At 47.5% G+C, this 19,876-nt stretch overlaps 1 protein-coding gene across 1 annotated transcript; it reads right to left on the reverse strand.

The window, feature by feature from the left end:
* Positions 1-6,978: 6,978 nt before the first annotated feature.
* Positions 6,979-14,070, reverse strand: LRRN4 (leucine rich repeat neuronal 4). Its single transcript, XM_015417485.1, has 4 exons — positions 13,386-14,070; positions 11,492-11,696; positions 9,809-9,946; positions 6,979-8,344 (listed from the first exon to the last, which is right to left on the reverse strand). The coding sequence occupies exons 1-4, from the start codon at positions 14,068-14,070 to the stop codon at positions 6,979-6,981; spliced, it is 2,394 nt and encodes a 797-aa protein (XP_015272971.1).
* Positions 14,071-19,876: the final 5,806 nt, after the last annotated feature.

Consider the following 19,876-nt stretch of genomic DNA (forward strand, 5'->3'; position numbering starts at 1 on the left):
CAGGAAAGCATTGTATCCTTCCTTGTGTGAAGGCTTTTGTTTGTCTTCCTAATGATGATGAAGAAGAGATTGGATTTATACCCCGCCCTTCACTTGGAGTCTCAGGGCGGCTTACAAACTCCTTCCCCTCCCCACAACAGGCACCCTGTGAGGTGGGTGGGGCTGAGAGAACTCTGACACAAACTGCTCTTTCAGAGCTGTGCCAGAGCTTGTGACTAACCCAAGGTCACATCAGCAGGTGCAAGTGGAGGAGTGGGGAATCTCGGTTCTCCCAGATTAGAGTCTGCACACTTAACCACTACACCAAACTGGATGTGATTGATGTGCCCCACGGTCTTGTTAAGCCCTCTTTCAGAGTGTAAAATTAAACCTTGAACATTCGATGCTTAAGAAGGGGCAGCTGTAAGTATACTGAAACATCCTAAAGCACATTGCTGCGCTAACATTTAATCAGTGTTGCACTAATAGGCTGGTGAAAAGGATGATGATCAGGATCGGTGATTTCACAAGACAATGTGGAGCTTTTGGGAGAAAGCTGTTTATGAATTGTTTAAAATTAAATCTAATTATTACATCAGGCTCTCCATCTCACTGTATTTAAGGTGATGGCCAAGAGGCTAAAGCATGAATCAGGATGTCCCATTTTAGGATTTACAATACCATGATGAACTTAGGCAACTTAGCTTCAACTTTTCCCACCTACCCAAGGGAATGACACTGGACTACCTTACTGGCTTCTTGTAAGGACTGCAACAAAACGTGTCTGAAATGCTGCATTTATCAATTATCTATGAATGAAATTTGGAGTTAAAATCCTCTAATGTGTTTGCATTCTGAAAATGATATTATAGAATATCATGCAAAACACTGTCAGCAGAGCGGAAAGCGGTCACAACTTCGTTGAGCTAAAACTGATAGCTGGAAGTGGTGAATTTCTTGGAGATACTATGTAGTCAAAGCCACTGGTCCTGTTATTTCTCTGTGGTACAAATATAGAACACAGGAAGCTGCCTTATCCTGAGTCAGGCTATTCATCTATCAAGGTCAGTATTTTCTGCTCTGATTAGCAGCAGCTCTCCAGAATCTTTTAAAGGTCTTTTTCATCACATACTACCTAATCCTTTTTAATTGGAAATGCTGGGGACTGAACTTGGGACCTTCTGTGTACAGACCAGATGCTCTGCCGTTGAGGCATGGCCCTATTCCTCAACTAAGAAATGTAAAGTCAATATCAAGAGCAAGAAAAGTATCCACCACCCCCACCCCCCGCGCAATGTGGTTGACATAGCACGTTGAGAAGTTTGGTGGCAGGAAAGGTGTAAAGGGATCGGTCAGGTTAAATGTCGAATGACTTGGGCTCTGGGTTGTGTTTAAATTGAGGATTCTCTTACATAGTGCAAAGAAGGACATAAATAGTTTCAGGGTGGTCTGTAACTCCTCTAGCAGGCGAACCAGACAGGGAACAGCTCTGTTGAGAAAGCCGTTGAGCCGAACTGAGAGCAGAATTGTATGGCTCATTTTTTTTTAAATTAATGTTTAAAACTTTATAAAATATTGGACACAAAAATGAAGAACACTCGATTTCCAAACATAGGACATGTAGCCAGGTGGCATGTTTTGCATGGAGTAAGCAGAGTATTGCACGGTTACTGAATAAACTGAAAATGAACTTGTGCATGTTGGGTCAGGCTGTAGACTCACCAGATAAGAGCTTTCCATGGAAACGAAGGCTGGGTGAAGTGGAAGTGATTACGATTCTCTTTGTATATAAATAATTTTGTATTATGTTTTATATATTTAAACTTGTATAGAGAATGTATACTGGGTGAAAAACTTGGATACTCCAAATGCAACCTCTGGATGCTGCAACCTAATAGTGTCTTGCGATACAAACTGGATAGAGGAGGGGATTTTATTCTTTAGCCTTTGAAAATAGGATATTTCCAGTTTATGAAGGTGAAATAGTGCATGGCGTTCTATGGGAGCCACTCAGGTATGTTTCTCCATGCAGACAAGGAAATATGGCCCCATATTGAAAGTTTAGGAGAATTGAATGGTAGATGATGCCTTGGATGTCCAGGACTTGTCAGCACCACTGCACTTTCAAAAAATAAATCTTCACTAGTGTCTGGACTCCTGTGTCTTAATTGTACTGCTAATTTGTATCCAACGAATTTAATGAATGAGGCTCTCTCCAGTTTGTTGCTATCTGCTCCAGGAGTTTGATGAAGCTGCTAAAAGGAATTCTAAAACTAGAATTTCAGTTGACAGTGCTGCTTTTTTATAAATGAATCGTATCCGGGGGATGAGTGCTCATGCACCCATGCCCGTTTCTATCACACCACCATAACCTTAGCAGCAGTGTACCCTTACAGTAATTAGGGTCTAGCAAACAACAGCCAATATGGTTAGTGTTGGACTAGGATCTGCTATGAAAGTTTACTGGGTGACCTCGGGTCAGTCACGCACACTCAGCCTAACCTGCCTCACAGGTTGGTGGCTCTAAAGATAAAGTGGAGGAGGGGAGAGCAATGTTACACACTGCTTTGGTTCTCCCTCCCCCCCTTTGGGGAGAGAAACAAGTTCTACATAAAAACAGCGCTAACACATGCTCCTCTTTCAACATCCGTTTTCTCCCCCATGAGGTTGTATGGGGTTTTTTTTATCTGTGCTTTTGAACTGTCAGACACCATCCAGTTGTTTATCATATTAAAAAATCCACAGCCTATGGAAGGGCAGTAAATGGCTCTAAGATGAGAACAACTGTGTGTGTGCTCAAAATTTATCCCAAATAAAGTTCAACCCAGAAAGAAGCTTAGAAGTCTACCAGCAACTGCAGTGGTAATAGGTGGAAGGCTGGGGAATAAGTTGAAGACATTTCATCTCAATATGTGTGTGTGGCTTTGAAAGAGCGGTGAAGTAATGATTTCAAGTTGTGTGTGTGCTTTTTTTTAAATGGTTGGTGTCAGTAGAAGGGGTGTGTGAAAGAGGTGATCGGTTGATGACCGAGTGTGGGTGGAGAGAAGGCAGAGTGCTCAGTTTGAAGTCAGAAGTCAGTAGCTACACAGAGTCTGAGAAGCAGTCTTCTAACTAGAATCATACAGAAGTGCTGTGAAAGGCATTGAGATTCTAAAGGAAGAAGAGCATATACTTAAGGGGGCATATTAGGCAAAATCTGATATAGTCAGAATATTTTAAGAGTGTGAGGGGAAAGGCTGACACAGACCTCAGTAAAAAAGGGAAAGATTTTACTGAGCAACTTAACAAAACATCTTGTAACCAATACACAATATAGTTACTGTTGGACTAGGATCTGCTATGAAAGTTTACTGGGTGACCTCGGGTCAGTCACGCACACTCAGCCTAACCTGCCTCACAGGTTGGTGGCTCTAAAGATAAAGTGGAGGAGGGGAGAGCAATGTTACACACTGCTTTGGTTCTCCCTCCCCCCCTTTGGGGAGAGAAACAAGTTCTACATAAAAACAGCGCTAACACATGCTCCTCTTTCAACATCCGTTTTCTCCCCCATGAGGTTGTATGGGGTTTTTTTTATCTGTGCTTTTGAACTGTCAGACACCATCCAGTTGTTTATCATATTAAAAAATCCACAGCCTATGGAAGGGCAGTAAATGGCTCTAAGATGAGAACAACTGTGTGTGTGCTCAAAATTTATCCCAAATAAAGTTCAACCCAGAAAGAAGCTTAGAAGTCTACCAGCAACTGCAGTGGTAATAGGTGGAAGGCTGGGGAATAAGTTGAAGACATTTCATCTCAATATGTGTGTGTGGCTTTGAAAGAGCGGTGAAGTAATGATTTCAAGTTGTGTGTGTGCTTTTTTTTAAATGGTTGGTGTCAGTAGAAGGGGTGTGTGAAAGAGGTGATCGGTTGATGACCGAGTGTGGGTGGAGAGAAGGCAGAGTGCTCAGTTTGAAGTCAGAAGTCAGTAGCTACACAGAGTCTGAGAAGCAGTCTTCTAACTAGAATCATACAGAAGTGCTGTGAAAGGCATTGAGATTCTAAAGGAAGAAGAGCATATACTTAAGGGGGCATATTAGGCAAAATCTGATATAGTCAGAATATTTTAAGAGTGTGAGGGGAAAGGCTGACACAGACGTCAGTAAAAAGGGAAAGATTTTACTGAGCAACTTAACAAAACATCTTGTAACCAATACACCACTTTTACCAATAAAGTTTTATCTTATTTATTGTTAACCCAGAGTCTTATCCTCAGAACCGCATAGTCCAATGAAGGAGCCTTAGAGCTTGGGCACAATACTGTGGGAAAAGTTAATTAAAGACTGGAATTAAATTCCTGGTGGCAGCGATAGATACTTTGAGTGAGAGAAAGAAACAACAAGAAATTTAAAACTACTTCGCACCTAACCACACAAAATAAAAGAGAGGTACCGTCACAGGTGACAAAAGGCATAATTGTGTGGCTGGGTGTTTATACCCTGGCTTTCTTCCATGGTAACTGAAAATAGCTTAAAATATCAAAATTGCAGTTATCAAACAAAATACCAGTTTTTAAAAGTACCAGATTAGACAGACTGATGGAGGATAGATGGCTATTGGCCATGGTGACTAAAGGGAATCTCCATGTCCAGAGGTAGCCTGGAGACCCAAGCCCTAGGAGGACAGGCCGAGGGACTTGGGAATGTTCAGTCTGGAGAGGAGGAGGTTGAGGGGGGACATGATTGTTCTCGTTTGAGTCTTTGAAGGGCTGTCCCTTAGAGGAGGGCAGGGAGCTGTTCCTCTTGGCAGCAGAGGGCAGGACTCGGAATAATGGGTTTAAATTAAGGACGGGGAGGTACCGGCTGGATATCAGGGAAAACTTGTTTACAGTAAGAGTTGTGCAGCAGTGGAATCAGCTGCCTAGGGAGGTGGTGAGCCCTCCAGAGGAATTGGTTGGCCACTAGCGTAGTGGTTAAGAGCAGTGGACTGGACTCTTATCTGGGGAACTGGGTTTCATTCCCCCCTCCTTCACATGAAGCCAGCTGGGTGACCTTGGGCCATTCACAGTTCTCTCAGAACCCTCTCAGTCTCACCTACCTCCAGGGTGGAATTACTAGGCATAGAACGGAAGTATAAATGAGGCCTCCCAAGATCCAATCATATGCCAAATGATATTTCACTGATATTAATTTCTGGTTCAGAAGGCGCCTTTCAACAGCTACTCAGTCCAAGCCAAAGTGTCCTCAATAAGATTTGCTAAAGGGATATTGTGCTATAAGCCAATTTGTTCCTCATTGTGCTTGGCCTTTGAAGAAGGTTCTGTTGTGTTTTAATTGTTGGCCCTCTACTCCGTTTGACTTACCTTTTCAGGTTCTCGATCCTGCTCAGACTGGCAGCAGCTCTCCGGGGTCTCAAGCGGAGGTCTTTCACATCACCTGTTATCCGATCCTTTTAACCAGGGCCGCGTTATGACTTTAACGGGCCCTAGGCACTTTTGCCTAGAAGCTTCTCTTGGGCTGCGATCACACAGACACTAAATAATCCACTTTCAATGCACTTTTGAATTGGATTTTGCCAGTTCACACAGTAAAAGAGCCAGTGTGGTGTAGTGGTTAAGTGCACGGACTCTAATGTGGGAGAACCGGGTTTGATTCCCCACTCCTCCACTTACACCTGCTGGATGACCTTGGGCAAGCCATAGTTGTGACACAGCTGTCCTTGAAAAAGAGCAGTTTCTGTCAGAGCTCTCTCAGCCCCACCTGCCTCACAGGGTGCCTGTTGTGGGGAGGGGAAGGGAAAGGCGTTTGTAAGCCGCTCTGAGACTCCTTTGGGGAGTGAAGGGCGGGGTATAAATCCAATCTCTTCTTCTTCTTCTAAAATCCAGTTGTAAAGTGCATTGAAAGTGGATTATTTAGTGTGTGTGTGTGTGTGTGTGTGTGTGTGTGATCACAGCCTCAGTGCATGTGCATAGGGCAAGGGTGCGACCAGCTACTGCTGGTCTTTGGATGCATGCTTTAGAGGAGCACGCTGGTGAGGCGAAGTCACCTACGATGGAGGAGACTCCTCCATGGCTCTGGCTCCTGTCTTGTGCCTCACTACAAGTACACTTCCAGGTGTTCAGCTTGTGCTTCCTGACCCCACCCCCAAGCTCCCTTGATCTGTCGCCCACATCCTGGAGCCAGTGAGGTTGTGACTTTGGTTCCTCCTTTTCCTGTCACCTGATTCCAGTGTCACATGCTTGCAGCTCAGTTGGGGTCTCAGACTGGGAACTGTTGGAGCTCACTACCTTATTGATCATGCTCCGGTGTGACAAACCTCAGCATTGGGCTGATAACAAGTGAAGTACCCCCAGCCCCAACATTAATCTAGAACAGGGGCGGCCGAACTGCAGTTCGGGAGCCGCATGTGGCTCTTTCACACAGTCTAATTTAATGTTAATAAAAAGCAAACCTGCATATTTTCCAATAAAAACGAGTGTGTCATATTTGTTTGTATCTTGAGGCTCTCAAACATCTGACGTTTATTCTGTGTGGCTGTTAACGGTAAGCAAGTTTGGCCACCCCTGATCTAGAAGTCGATCTACCGCAGAGGTCCACATTCCTTACTTAGTTAAGACTGAAACACTGGAACTAAAATGTATTTGAGGAGGGTAACGAGCACTGCAGTTTGTTTCTTTTTTAAGTTTAAAAAGCAAAACAATCCGATGGCCCACTTCCCTACTTTATCCCATTTATAGAACAGTGAAAATAAAGAGAGGGATAAAGAAAATTTTTTTGAAAACAATAAGTTGAAGTCAAACCCAGGACTGAATCCAAAACCCAGTCAAACCCAGGACTGAATCCAAAACAGCCCTTCCGCCCACAAACAGTTTCCTACTGATAGGCTTCCTTCTGCAAGTGTAAGAGCACCCCAAATCCACCCAATTTCCCCCCATTATTGTCATTTAAAAAACAGAAGAAGTCCATTAAAAAACAAACTGTGTTGAGCACCAATGATAAATCCTTGCCATCTTGTTCACCTTTCCTATTTTGAGGAATTATCAAAAGCAGGGTTCTTATAGGAAACCAGATGCGTGTTATACTGCTCAGCAGGGGGCGCTTTATGTTTCTTGCAGAGGCACCCTGACATGAGGACAGTCGCAAGGAGGAGGAGTCCACTTATTGCACTCAAGATGGCAAAACTGGATTTGTAGCTGGGTTTGGTGGCAAAAGTAATACACGGCGCACGGCGCCCGTTCCAGCCGGTGGTCTGACTTGACCCAGCTTTGTTGGAAGCAGCGATGCATACCTGGTAGCTGGAACCAGGTTGGAGATTGTACAGGGTGTACTCCCTGGCGGTGGGGTAGATCTCCCCAGTCACCGTACTATTATTCAAGTTGCCTTTAAGGTGGTAGGTGAGCCGGTAGAATCTCACATACGAATTTGGGGCACACCAGCGGATCTCTGCTGACGTGTCCCTTATTTCAGACGCTTCACGGAGCCTTGGCGGTTCCGGGACGGTGAATTCGTCTGATATCCCTGGGCACAAGCAAGGAGACAACTCTTGGAGTTCAGAGCAAGGCTTTTGGAGATGTCTGCAGGGGTCGTAGGCACACGGGCCGAGCGTCTGGACCTCCGATCCCTCTTGATGACCTTCGTAGTCATATTCATCTACATAATATACTGGAACGTCAGTGGATGCAGGATTTGGAAGAGCAGGTGACTTGGTGGAGTTTTGCACTGGTGGTTTGGTCGGAGTGGAATTTGGCATGTTCTGTGGGATAAATAAAGCACTGGGGACAGGCGAAGAATCTATTCTGGTCGGCGCAGCTGTAGGCGTGCTCAGAGCAGAGTGGGACAATGTTCCTTCCGGTCGGACAAGATAATCTGCCGTGGTTCTGGTCGGCGCAGCTGTAGGAGTGCTCAGAGCAGAGTGGGACAATGTTCCTCCTGGTCGGACAAGATAATCTGCCGTGGTGGGATCGTGACTTCTTGGATCCATTTTGGTTGCATTCTCCACGGTCTGCTTGGCAGAAGTCTTTCCCAGGATTGTCGAGGCAGCGGTCAGAGCAGCCGTTGCAAGTGGGCTCTCCTGAGATCCGTTAACTGTTTCTTCTTTGTAGGCAAGCATATCTGCCTGTGTGGAATCCTGCGTTGTCAGATCGCCCCAAGTCAACGCAATGCTGTGCGGGGCAGCTGAACTGCTGTGCCATTCCTGGGGAAATGTCCCAAAGTCTGGCGGTGTATCTGTGGCGAATCTGGAGGATGTGCTGTAAAGGCTGCCTGTTGTGAGCTCTGGGGATGAATCGGTAGTTCTGTTGGACTGGCACTCATCATACAGCCTTGGCAGAGGTATGGATCTGGGCGCTACATTGTCTTCTGGGGGCACGGAACACATCGTTTCTGATGCCCTAAGATAAAACAGCAGGGAGTGAGTTATAAAAAGGGTTCCTTGGAGACAGAAATCAGGTGGAAATCACATAACTCAAATGGTGGCGTCTGTAGCTTTACTGGCTATACATCCCTGCCTGACTACTACAAGGTACCTGTATAGAAATATTGATTTCTAAAGGTTTCATGCCTTCCCCTGGGACGTCCTTCTGATCCCATGTTTCCTGTTGCCAGCCAACTGGCCTGCACATTTGGTCAGAGAGGCTCAATTGCCATGCCATAAACACACATTCTTCACACCTCTAGTGGGAAAGCCAGACCTGATGGAGCCTGGCCCTGCCTGCATGCCCGAAGTCACCGTACAAAATGAAGTAGTTGGAGTTTGGGGGTCACCTGACTGCAGAGGGTGGTCTCCATACCTAGCCTATCCCCACCCGTTGCCATGACCGCCAACATTGGGACACACCCTTCCTACTCGCAATTGGCTGAATGGCCACAGCTGATTGTGACTTTGAATTCCAAGTCTCCTTCCTGTGCCTACCTGGTCACACGCTACCATTGAGCATTACGTGTGCATCTCTGGAAAGAGGTGCTAATGTGTAAAACCCACATGCCAACTGAGATTCTGGGATCTCTAATCTCAGGCTGGAGAGGGATTAAGTAGAGATCCTGGTGGTTATCGTTCTGAATCCAGAGAGGGCAGTCTACCTCTCTGGGTGGCTATTAAATGTACTGAAAAAAATATCGGTTCCTCCCTCATTCCTGGACAGGCTTGGGGGCAGAATCTATACAGTACCCATTTTACCCATTTTACACCAGTAAAATCTGAAGCCTTCCTCTATTCTAAGGAGACTGCCTCCGAATTAAGGGGCTCTTCTCCCAGCAGAAGAGACACTTCAGTTGGAGGAACGCTCCTTAGGCTGATGGGTGGTTTCAGATGGTAGGATATGTTGGAAAATTTGGTAACAGTACTTAGATATTCAGTGCTTGCAATGGATCTTTGTTCACTGGAGAGGAGGCATATTCTTTCGATGTAATAATCTTTATTTCTAAAGGGAATGGTAGATGGGAAATCTACAAAACAACAAACACTTAAGACTACATCCTTACTGTTACAAGTACAACAACAGACTGACTGACCACACGGTTGGTAATGGAGATTCTTCTTTCTTCTTGACCCTAGAAGGAAATCACCTGAATACATTAACCAATGATTGTTAGTAAATAGGCTCCAGTTTCCTGGGCTTTCTCCCCATTGGCTTTGAGCCAGGTTACCTTCCAGGTCAGTCTGAACAAGAGCACACAGGGTAAACACATTAATCCTGTAATGACTGAATTTAGACCTTGCAACACACATATTTCCAACAGGATACAGGCCATCAATAATACCTCCAAGCCCGATTGTGACGCCTGTAACTCAGCACTGAATAAGGGACCAGGGACTGCCAGCAAGGCAAATAGGAACTATCTTTGTAACTCCATACCTCTGCAGAACTATCCTTTCTGGTTCGGAGAGCAGCCAGGACATCTCACAATGGCACTCCAAAGGGTTTCCATAGAGGCTGATGACCAGATTGTCTGATGAGCTAAGATTCCATGGATTTAAGGAACTCAAATTACAGCTAGAAGACAAAGAAGAAGAAGAGATTTGATTTATACACCAGCCTTGACTAGGAGTCTCAGAGCAGCTTACACTCCCCTTCCCTTCCTCTCCCCACAACAGACACCCTGTGAGGTAGGTGGGGCTGAGAGAGCTCTGAGAGAACTGCTCTTGTGAGAACAGCTCTGAGAGAACTGTGACTGGCCCAAGGTCACCCAGCTGGCTGCATGTGGAGGAGTGGGGAATCAAACCCAGCTCTCTAAATCAGAGCCCATCGCTCTTAACCACTACACCAAACTGGCTCTCCAGTAAGAGAAAGAAGTACAAAGTTAATTAATGTACGGGTTATAAATTTAACAGATTATTCTGTTATCCCCGACGTGCTTGCGTCACTTCCGTGTGACGTGCTTTGGGGGTGGGGTTCCCCCCGGGGGCCCAATCCGGCGGCGGCAGGGGTTTTCCCGCCTCCCGGGGGGACTTAGCATCCCTAAATGTGATCCAGCAATATCTTTTTCAACACTCTCAGAATTAAAGGGACAGGAGGGATTTTGTTCCATTCGTCTGAAGAAGTGTGCTTTGCACACGAAAGCTTACACTTTGAATAAAACTTTGTTGGTCACATATTAAAAAACAAATTCGAACTTTGTGTCTCTGAAATTGCGAGCAGTCGATCTGCTGTCTTATTTCTACCTAGTACATATTAAAAAACAAATTATGTATATACTTCATTTACACCCTGCCTTTCTCCCCACTGGAGACCTAAAGCAGCTTACATTGTTCTCCCCTTCTCAATTTTATCCTCACAACAACCCTCTGAGGTAGGTGAGGCTGAGTGTGTGCGATTGACCCAAAGTAACCCAGGAAGTTTCCATGGTAGACTCGGGGTTCAGAGACCTGTGTTTCCCGGTTGCTCGAGGGTGGTCTTAGTAATTCTGGGGCCCTGGGCTAAAGTCTAAGGCTAAAGCCCCAGAATTGCTGCCACCTCCCCCTGGGGCTTGCCCCCCACCAGGACCAAGCAAGGTACAGCCCTTGCCCCAGGTAAGACAGGTGGGAGGTACCACCATCAGAAGCTGGCTGCCCTCACCCCAAAACAAGGATGTCCCAAGCAGCAATCAGAATCCATCTGGCTGAGCCCTGGACAGGCAGGCGCAAGTGTTGCTAGCCTGCTCTTTTTCTTCTTTTCCCTCCCTCCATTGGGGAGGTGGGGCTATCAGGGTCTCCCAGCGTGGGGTGCAGGGTAGCTGCCCTCCTGGTTGCCCGCTGGCGAAGACCCGTCCCTGAAGATGCTAGTCTGACACCCAGACCGCGGCACCGCACTCTCTCTTCCTCCAGGGAACTCAGAGCATCATCTCCGATCATCCATGCCCCAATTTTCTCCTCACGCCAACCCTGCAGAGCCTTAGCCCCTTGAACCTTCACAGCCTTCTTTTGTTCATGCTCATATGGGAGTTGGGAGGCGGCCGACAGCAGGCGCCTGGATACTGATAGAAAGGCAAAGGTTTCCCTTGCTCGAAAGCCAGTCGGTACAGTTACAGCCAGACTAATAAGCAGGCAGAGGGAAACTTACTTTTGGAACATGAGAAAAGCCACCTTGGGGGTCTGGCCAAAGGACTCCGTTTCCACCTGGCTAAGGACGGGGGAATCCCGGCAGTTCAGTTCTTCCAGCTGGGGTGTATACGCAAAGACAGCCGCGTTGAGGCTTCTCAGACGGCTCATTTTTGTCAGATGGAGAGATGTCAGGCTGGGCAGGTCTTTGAGCCACTCAAGACGAACTGGGGGGGAGGGGGGGAGAAGGAATGTTTAACAGCCATTCTGATATCAAAACAGAGGAGACTGAAGGGGGGACTGACCCCAAGGCAGGGCCGTATTAACCCATGGTCCGGCCCCTAGGCTTTCAGGTATTCCGGGGGCCCTCTGGCACTTCAGTCTTTCACCCCACTACAGCTGACAGCCCGACCCTGGTACGGTAGGTACTAGACCACAATACATAGCTCTATAGCCATTGTCAGGGTCTCCTGAAGAAATCTATTTACAGTTTTTACAGGCTGTCTATGAAGAGAACATTATAATGCCCAGGGCTTTTTTTTGTAGAAAAAGCCCGAGGGCTCATTAGCACTTTGGAAAGCGACTTGGCTGCTGACTGACAAATGCTAGAGAGTTTGCAGGAGAACACTACTACACCACCACCACCACCACCACCACTACTACTACTAGTAGTAGTAGTACAAAGAAGTTTCATGCACTCAAACTACTACTGCTTTGAAACTGAAACTGCTTTGTACTGTCAGATCACTGATTTATCTAGCTCAATTTTGCTTCTTCCATGTGATAGCAGCACAGCTGTTATCTGGAGGGTGACTTGATGGCTCCATGGTAGAGCATCTGCTTTGCATGAAGAAGGTCCCAGGTTCAATCACCCTCCAGAGCAGCCATTCTCTCCAGAGGAACCGATCTCTGTCATCTGGAGATCAGTTATAATTCCGGGCAACCTCTAGGCCCCACCTGGAGGTTGGACACCATATTTCTGCATAGGGTTGCCAGGTGGGGGTTGGAAAATACCTGGAGACTTTGGGGGTGGATCCGGGAGAGGTCGGGGTTTGGGGAGGGGAGGGAACTTAGTGGGGTATAATACCATAGAGTCCACCCTTCAAAGCAGCCATTTTCTCCAGGGGTACTACTTCCAGAGTGCATGAAACTACTTTGTACTGTCGGATCACTGATTTATCTAGCTCAATTTTGCTTCTTCCATGTGATAGCAGCACAGCTGTTATCTGGAGGGTGACTTGATGGCTCCATGGTAGAGCATCTGCTTTGCATGAAGAAGGTCCCAGGTTCAATCACCCTCCAGAGCAGCCATTCTCTCCAGAGGAACCGATCTCTGTCATCTGGAGATCAGTTATAATTCCGGGCAACCTCTAGGCCCCACCTGGAGGTTGGACACCATATTTCTGCATAGAGTTGCCAGGTGGGGGTTGGAAAATACCTGGAGACTTTGAGGGCGGATCCGGGAGAGGTCGGGGTTTGGGGAGGGGAGGGACTTCAGTGGGGTATAATACCACAGAGTCCTTCAAAGCAGCCATTTTCTCCAGGGGAGCTGATCTCTGTCAGCTGGAGATCAGTTATAAAAGTGGGGGATCTCCAGGCCCCACCTAGAGGCTAGCAAGCCTATTTCTGCAGGCCTTGTAGAAATCCCCACTGCCTGGGGGTTGCCAGTCTCCAGATGGGGGCTGTAGATCTCCCAGAATTACAACTGTTCTCCAGGTTACAGAGTTCAGTTCCCACGGAGAAAATGGTTACTTTCGAAGGTGGACTTTATGGCATTATACTGCGGTCCCTCCCCAGCCCAAACCCTCCATCTCCAAAATCTCCAGGAATCTCCCAACCCAGAGCTGGCAACCCTACATGCCCCCCCCAGCCATCTGACTGTGCTTTGAGCGTCCCACCAAAGTTTAACCGCTTACCTCTCTCCAGTAAGGTTGCGCTGAGGTCAAGCATCCCAAGAGCACTTCCCACCATCTCGGTGGTGTCCCCTTGCAAAACATTCACCGCAAAGGCAGAGTCCTGAATCCCACCGCTGCCACCTTGTCCCAGCAGAGTGGAAGACAGATTCAGGGACCGCAGCTGAGGGCAGCAGGAGAAAGCAAAGGTCTGGATCTCTTCAATGGGATTCCCAGCCAGAGACAGCTCCTCAAGGTCTCCCAAAGTGGAGGCGTTGCAGGCCGGGACGGATGACAACAGGTTGAAGCTCAGATCCAGGGACCGCAGCCTGGCCAGGCTTCCGGGGGGCCCCCATGTCACTTGTCGGATCTGGTTCTGTCTCAAGGAAAGGGCCTGCAGGTTGGGCAGGTAGGCCGCCTCCTGGCCATTGAATTCCGGCAAGAGGTTGTTGCTCAGATCCAGATGTTCCAGAATCTCAGGCAAGCATGACGGGAAAGACAGGAGATTTCTGCTTTTCAGGTGCAGGAGGGTCAACCTCTGGGCCCTCAGCTCCACACACGAGAGGTTGCTGTTTGCCTCCTGAGGGTCCTGCATAACCACCTGGAAAAAAGGCTGCAGATCCTTCTGGGTGGCAGAAGCCGTCTGCTCTGTGGGCCTGGCTGGCATTCCTCTTACAAGCAGAAATACGTAGGGCAGGAGAAAGAACATGGCTGTCCTTTGAAGTCCCTCCAAATTGAACAAAATAGCCTGTTTTAAGGAAGCAAAGGGGAAAGCAAGATTGAAGGCGGAGAAAAATCTGCCCCTTCCCCATTGTTCAAAGCATAACCAGTTAAAGTAAAGAGCTAAAGTGCTCTGTGTCACACCTAGGATTGCCAACTTCCAGGTGGTGCCTGGAGATCTCCCAGAATTACAACTCCTCTCCAGACTACAGAGATTAGTTCCCCTGGAGGAAATGTTTGCTTTTGGGGGCCAGTTTGGTGTAGTGGTTAAGAGCACGCACTCTAATCTGGTAGAACTGGGTTTGATTCCCCACTCCTCCACATGCAGCTACTGCTGTGACCTTGGGTCAGTCACAAGTTCTTTCAGAGCTGTTCTTTTAAGGGCAGTTCTCGAAAGAGCTCTCTCAGTCCCACCTGCCTCACAGGGCGTCTGTTGTGGTGAGGGGAAGGGAAAGGAGATTGTAATCCGCTCTGAGACTCCTTCGGGTAGTGAAGGGTGGGGTATAAATCCAATTTCTTCTTCTTCTTCCTCTTGGCATTATACCAGGCTGAGGTAGGTTCCTCTTCAAACTCCACCCTCCTCAGGTTTCACCCCCAAATCCCCAGGAATTTCCCAACCCAGAGATCGCCACCCTCCCCAACCCACCTTCTGAAGGTCTGGAGATGAGGAGGGCTGGAGATCGCAGATGGGGTGACACTCTAGCTGTGGAACTAGGGTTCCAGGTCCCCCAGCCACCGGTGAGGGATGGGGGGTAGGGTTGCCAGATCCAGGTTGGTAAACTTCTGGAGATTTGGAAATGGAGTCTGGGAGGACAGGAACCTCAGGGGGGTACAATGCCATAGGGTCCACCCTCCAAAGCATTCGTTTTCTCCAGGGGAACTGATCTCTGTAATCTATAGCTTTGCAATAAAAGTATAAAAATTCCTGAATGCGTGTACTTCGTTGTTAGCTGTGGGTTCTGACAGTAGTCTGGAGATGAGCTGTAATTCCAGGAGATCCCCAGGCCCCACCTGGAGGCTGACAACCCTATAAAAACGTCTCCAGAGACCTGCTTTGGGTCAAATCTTTTAAGCACCAGGTGAAGACATTTTTTAATGGCCCTGGGCTTTTCACTAATTGTGTGTGTGTGGGGGGTTAATTTTGAATTTCATTTTCTTGTATTTTGAAATTCCCGAATAAACTCCTCTCTGCATTTTATGTTGCCTATTGTAGCCTGCTGGTTTATTTGGATCATTGTGTATTGTCTTAATTTGTTTTAGTAATTTATTTTATACCGCTTTGGACCTCTTTTATGGAGGAGTGACAAACACATTTGGTAACTAATCATTCAAAAATACTGGGGGGGGGGAAGCTAATAAGTGTGATTCTCTCGCAGAAAGGTTATTATTTTTAAAATATATTTATACCCTGTTTTTCTCACCAAGGGAACCCAAAGCTGCTTACAATGTTGTTCTCCCCTCCTCCATTTTAGCCTCACAACAACAGCCCTGTGAGGAAGGCTAGGCAGAGAGAGTGAGAGAAAGAGAGAGAGATTGAGACTGTTTGGCCTAGGGCAGCTGTGCAGGGGTGTCAAACATGCAGTCCAGGGGCCGGATGAGGCCCCCAGAGGGCTTCTCTCAGGCCCGCAGTGGAACTGGCTGTCTTCTGCTTCTTCTCCCAGTTCTGCTGCTGCTGCATCATCGTAAGTTTGCAGCTTACAGATATGCACCTGAACAGCATACTCAAGATTGCAACAGCACAGACATTTTGATGCAATAATTCAGAGCAGGAGGTGTCAGTTATTAGACACTGTTAAATAAACAAAAGGAGCTGCGGTGGCTCAAGTGGTTAAGATGCTGAACTGCAGGCTGTGGAAGGTCAGTAGTTCAGCAGTTCAAGACCCGGGTGCGGCATGATGGAGTGAGCTCCCGTCTCCAGTTCCAGCTCCTGCTAACCTAGCAGTTCGAAAGCAAGAAATTGCAAGTAGATAAATAGGGACCACTTCAGTGGGAAGGTAACAGCGTTCCGTGCGCCTTGGTGTTTAGTCATGCCGGCCACATGACCACGGAAACGTCTTCGGACAGCGCTGGCTCTTCGGCTTTGAAACGGAGATGAGCACCGCAACCCTAGAGTCGGATTCGACTGGCTTTCGAGCAATTTCAATGCAATGCTTTCAAGTCCTGTGGCTTAGGGATGTAAAATTATGCATGAAGGCATAATTTTATGTTACTTAATTGGAGGTATCTACTCTTCCTATTGTTCTGTGAGCATAGTAGAAAGCATGGTAGAAATTCACACAACTATACATTAAAAAGGTGAAAAAATACCATTCTTTTGCTACAGAGACTAGATAACTCATGAGGGGTACATGATGGCTGTCATTCATACTAATCTTACTGGTGGTGGTTATATGTGAGTTGCTGGCACATGGTAGATAACACACATTGACTTTTAGAGCACAGTACTTTGGGTGCCAAACAAAGCATTTGCTTCCAGTGGAGTGCAAAAAGTCGGTTGCCACAGTTTAGCAAGCAAGATGCTTGTGCCCACTTTTCACCTATATTGTGATGCTCCCCAGAACCCCCTTGAACAAATTACATGTATCTTTGATGCGGGTAGGAATGAGAATCCCCATTTAGGGCCGCTCATTGTTCCATGTACCCAGTGATGATTGATTTCTTTACTTCACTTATACCCCACTTTTGTCCATGATGGGGAAAGTGGCTTACAATTCTCCTCTCCTCCATTTTATTCTCAGAAGAACCCTTTAGGCCAGGGTATGTTGGACTGAGAGTGTGTCACTGGCCCAAGATCAACCAGCGAGTTTCCATGGGAAAGTAGGGATTTGAAGCAAGGTCCTCCAGATCCTAGCATGACACTCTCACCTCTACATGACACCAGGGAGTTGAAGCCAGCACAAGTGGCATGCGGATGGCTTTCATAGTAATCCGATCTAAAAACAGAGGGGTTTGAAAACGTTCCAAAGGAAGCAAAACACACGTGGAAAAGAGGGACGGACAGACAGAGCAATAGGGGCAGCAATGAGAATGCGGAAGAGGGACTCTGACCGCCTTGTGGCTGACTTTAGAAACTCCAAGCTCAGACTTCAAACACCACTATCTGACTGGGAACAGCCAAATCACCCTTTCAGAGTGATCTGAAAGAGTTTGTAAGAGCACAAGAAAATGAGGGCTTCGGGGTAGATAGCAGACTGCATAACTGGCTGCAGCCCCCCCCCCACTAACCATCAAAGGGGTTTTGTGCCCCCCCTTTACAACTGAGCTGCTGTTACGCTGCAACAAGACTAAGGATAACATCAGCACTGGTGTGGCCGACAGGTCCTGGTATGGGTGTGTGTGTGGGCTTTACAGCCTCACTGACACCCTTTAAGCCTGGCTTTTTTACTTAAGGTTGACAGCTTCCAGACAGGACCTGAAGATCCTTGGAATTACCACTGTTCCACGGCACAGAGATTAGTTCCCCTGGAGAAAGTGGTAGCTCCATAGGGACAACTCTATTATTTATTTATTTTTTTTGGGGGGGGGGGTTATGCCACCTCTTCAGGAACCCGGCCTCTGGTATATCATAGGTCCTAGGTGAAATCCCTCCGCAAGTTTCCCACTCCACAGGCCCACAGGCACCACCGTCAAATCTCCAGGAATTCCTCAGGCTGACGTTGGCAACCCTAGCTTTCACTTCAAAAACAGAACTCCTCTTCCCCCAAATGGCAGAATTCTGTACGTTTCTGTGGAGTGAGTGGTTAGGATGTCTGACCAGGATTTGGTTATAGGGCTGCCATGGGCAGGGGGTGTGGGTGCAGGGTTGCCAGATACAGGTTTGGGGACTCCCGGGAATTTAGGGATGGAACCTAGGGAGGACAGGGACCTCAGTGGAGTACAACAGTCACACAGTCCAGCCTCCAAAGCATCCCTTTTCTCCAGGGGAACTGATCCTTGTAGTCTGGAGATGAGCTGTAATCCTAGGGGATCCCCAGGTCCCGCCTGGAGGCTGGCATCCCTAGAAGACCGAACTTCGAATCCCCCCTCTGCCATGGAAGCTCGCTGGGTAACCCTGGGCCAGTCAACCTCTCAAGTCACCCTAGCTCGCCTCACAAGGTTGCTGTGAGGAGGACACTGATGTAAGCCAGTCTGGGTCCCCACCAATGCTCCCTCTAAGCTGTGGAGCCTTGTGAGCAAAAAGTTCTACTTTGTGAGCTGCTGGCATTAAAGCTGTGAGCAGGTGATTTGGCTACTGCACAAATCCGTTTGCTCTGGAGCCCTCCTTCCCGAGCTGCGACAAAAAGGTGTGAGCCAGAGGCTAAAGAACTGTGAGCTAGCTCACACTCACTCAGCTTAGAGGGAACACTGGTCCCCCACTGGGGCAGAAGGTGGGGTATAAAGTCGGGCTCCTGTGTTGCGGGCGCCTCAGACCCCGGGCTACAAATTGCCACCCCTTCGCCCCAAAGCCTGAAGGCAACATGCAATCGTCAAAGCCCTTCCCGAGAGTGGCTCGACCGTCACCAGAACTGACAGTTTTATTGTACAAAAGTACAAATGTACAAAGATATTCCTTCAACAGAAGCATGAAGTAGACAGAGAAGAAGAAGCAGAAGGAGTAGAAAAAGGTTGTTTTTTATACCCCATTTTTCACTACCCAAAGTAGTCTCAGAGAGGCTTACAATCTCCTTCCCTTCCTCTTCCCACAAAAGACACCCTGCAAGGTAGGTGGGGCTGAGAGAGTTCTGAGAGAACCGTGACTGACCCAAGGTCACCCAAGCTGGCTTCATTTGGAGGAGTGGGGATCAAACCCAGTTCTCCAGATACTGATTACAGCACTACTTCTTTTTCTTCTTCTTCTTCCTCCTCCTCCTCCTCCTCCCAAGATCAGGCTAGCCTGGGCCATCCAGGCCAGAGTCTTATGGTCGCCTTAAAGGTAAAGGTAAAGGTTCCCTTGCTCGAAAGCCAGTTGAGTCCGACTCTAGGGTTGCGGTGCTCATCTCCGTTTCAAAGCCGAAGAGCCAGCGCTGTCCGAAGACGTTTCCGTGGTCATGTGGCCGGCACGACTAAACGCCAAGGCGCACGGAACGCTGTTACCTTCCCACTGAAGTGGTCCCTATTTATCTACTTGCAGTTTCTTGCTTTCGAACGGCTAGGTTGGCAGTTCTGTGAGTGTAGGAGAAGCAAAACCTCGCCAGCTATTTTTCCTTGGAAAAAACAACCCCCGACATGGAACTGAGTTGAGCCTCCTTTTGCTTCTGATGGATGGAGCGGGGAAGCAGGGGGTGTTTTTTGGGGGGGCACCCTGGGAGTGGGAAATCTGACAGTGGGAAAGGGTCAAAAGCCAACCCTGCACGTTACTGCTGTTCCCCTCAAAATGAAGTGATATTTAGAGAAAAGCAATACAAATGTCTGGTTAAAATTAAATATTTATATTTGTAGACTGTAGAATCATTAATTATAAGCTAAAACAGTCTATTAAATGAACAAGGTGTATAATGTGAGGAAAGTAGAATCAATTTTTTTAAAATATGCCTCTCATTTCTTATTCTTGAGATAAAAACTGTAATGAGGTCGAAGAAGGAAATACTTTAGAATATGCTTTGTATTTGTAAGGTATCCAGTACAGACTGCGTGGCTGGCTTGGGCTCCACGCGGTCAGGCACAAATGTCGAGCTTCGCTCCAAGAAACAATGGACTATGCGGATCCTAGCCCGCTCCAATCAGGGGGCTAGGTTCCCGGCCGAGAGCCTATGGGACTCTCGGCCACTGTAAATAACCTATTGGGAAGTGGGGTGTGTTTTGGGTGGCGGTTTCTC

This window comes from Gekko japonicus, unplaced genomic scaffold (assembly GCF_001447785.1).
Source record: "Gekko japonicus isolate JY-2015 unplaced genomic scaffold, Gekko_japonicus_V1.1 scaffold3683, whole genome shotgun sequence".
Lineage (NCBI taxonomy): Eukaryota > Metazoa > Chordata > Lepidosauria > Squamata > Gekkonidae > Gekko > Gekko japonicus.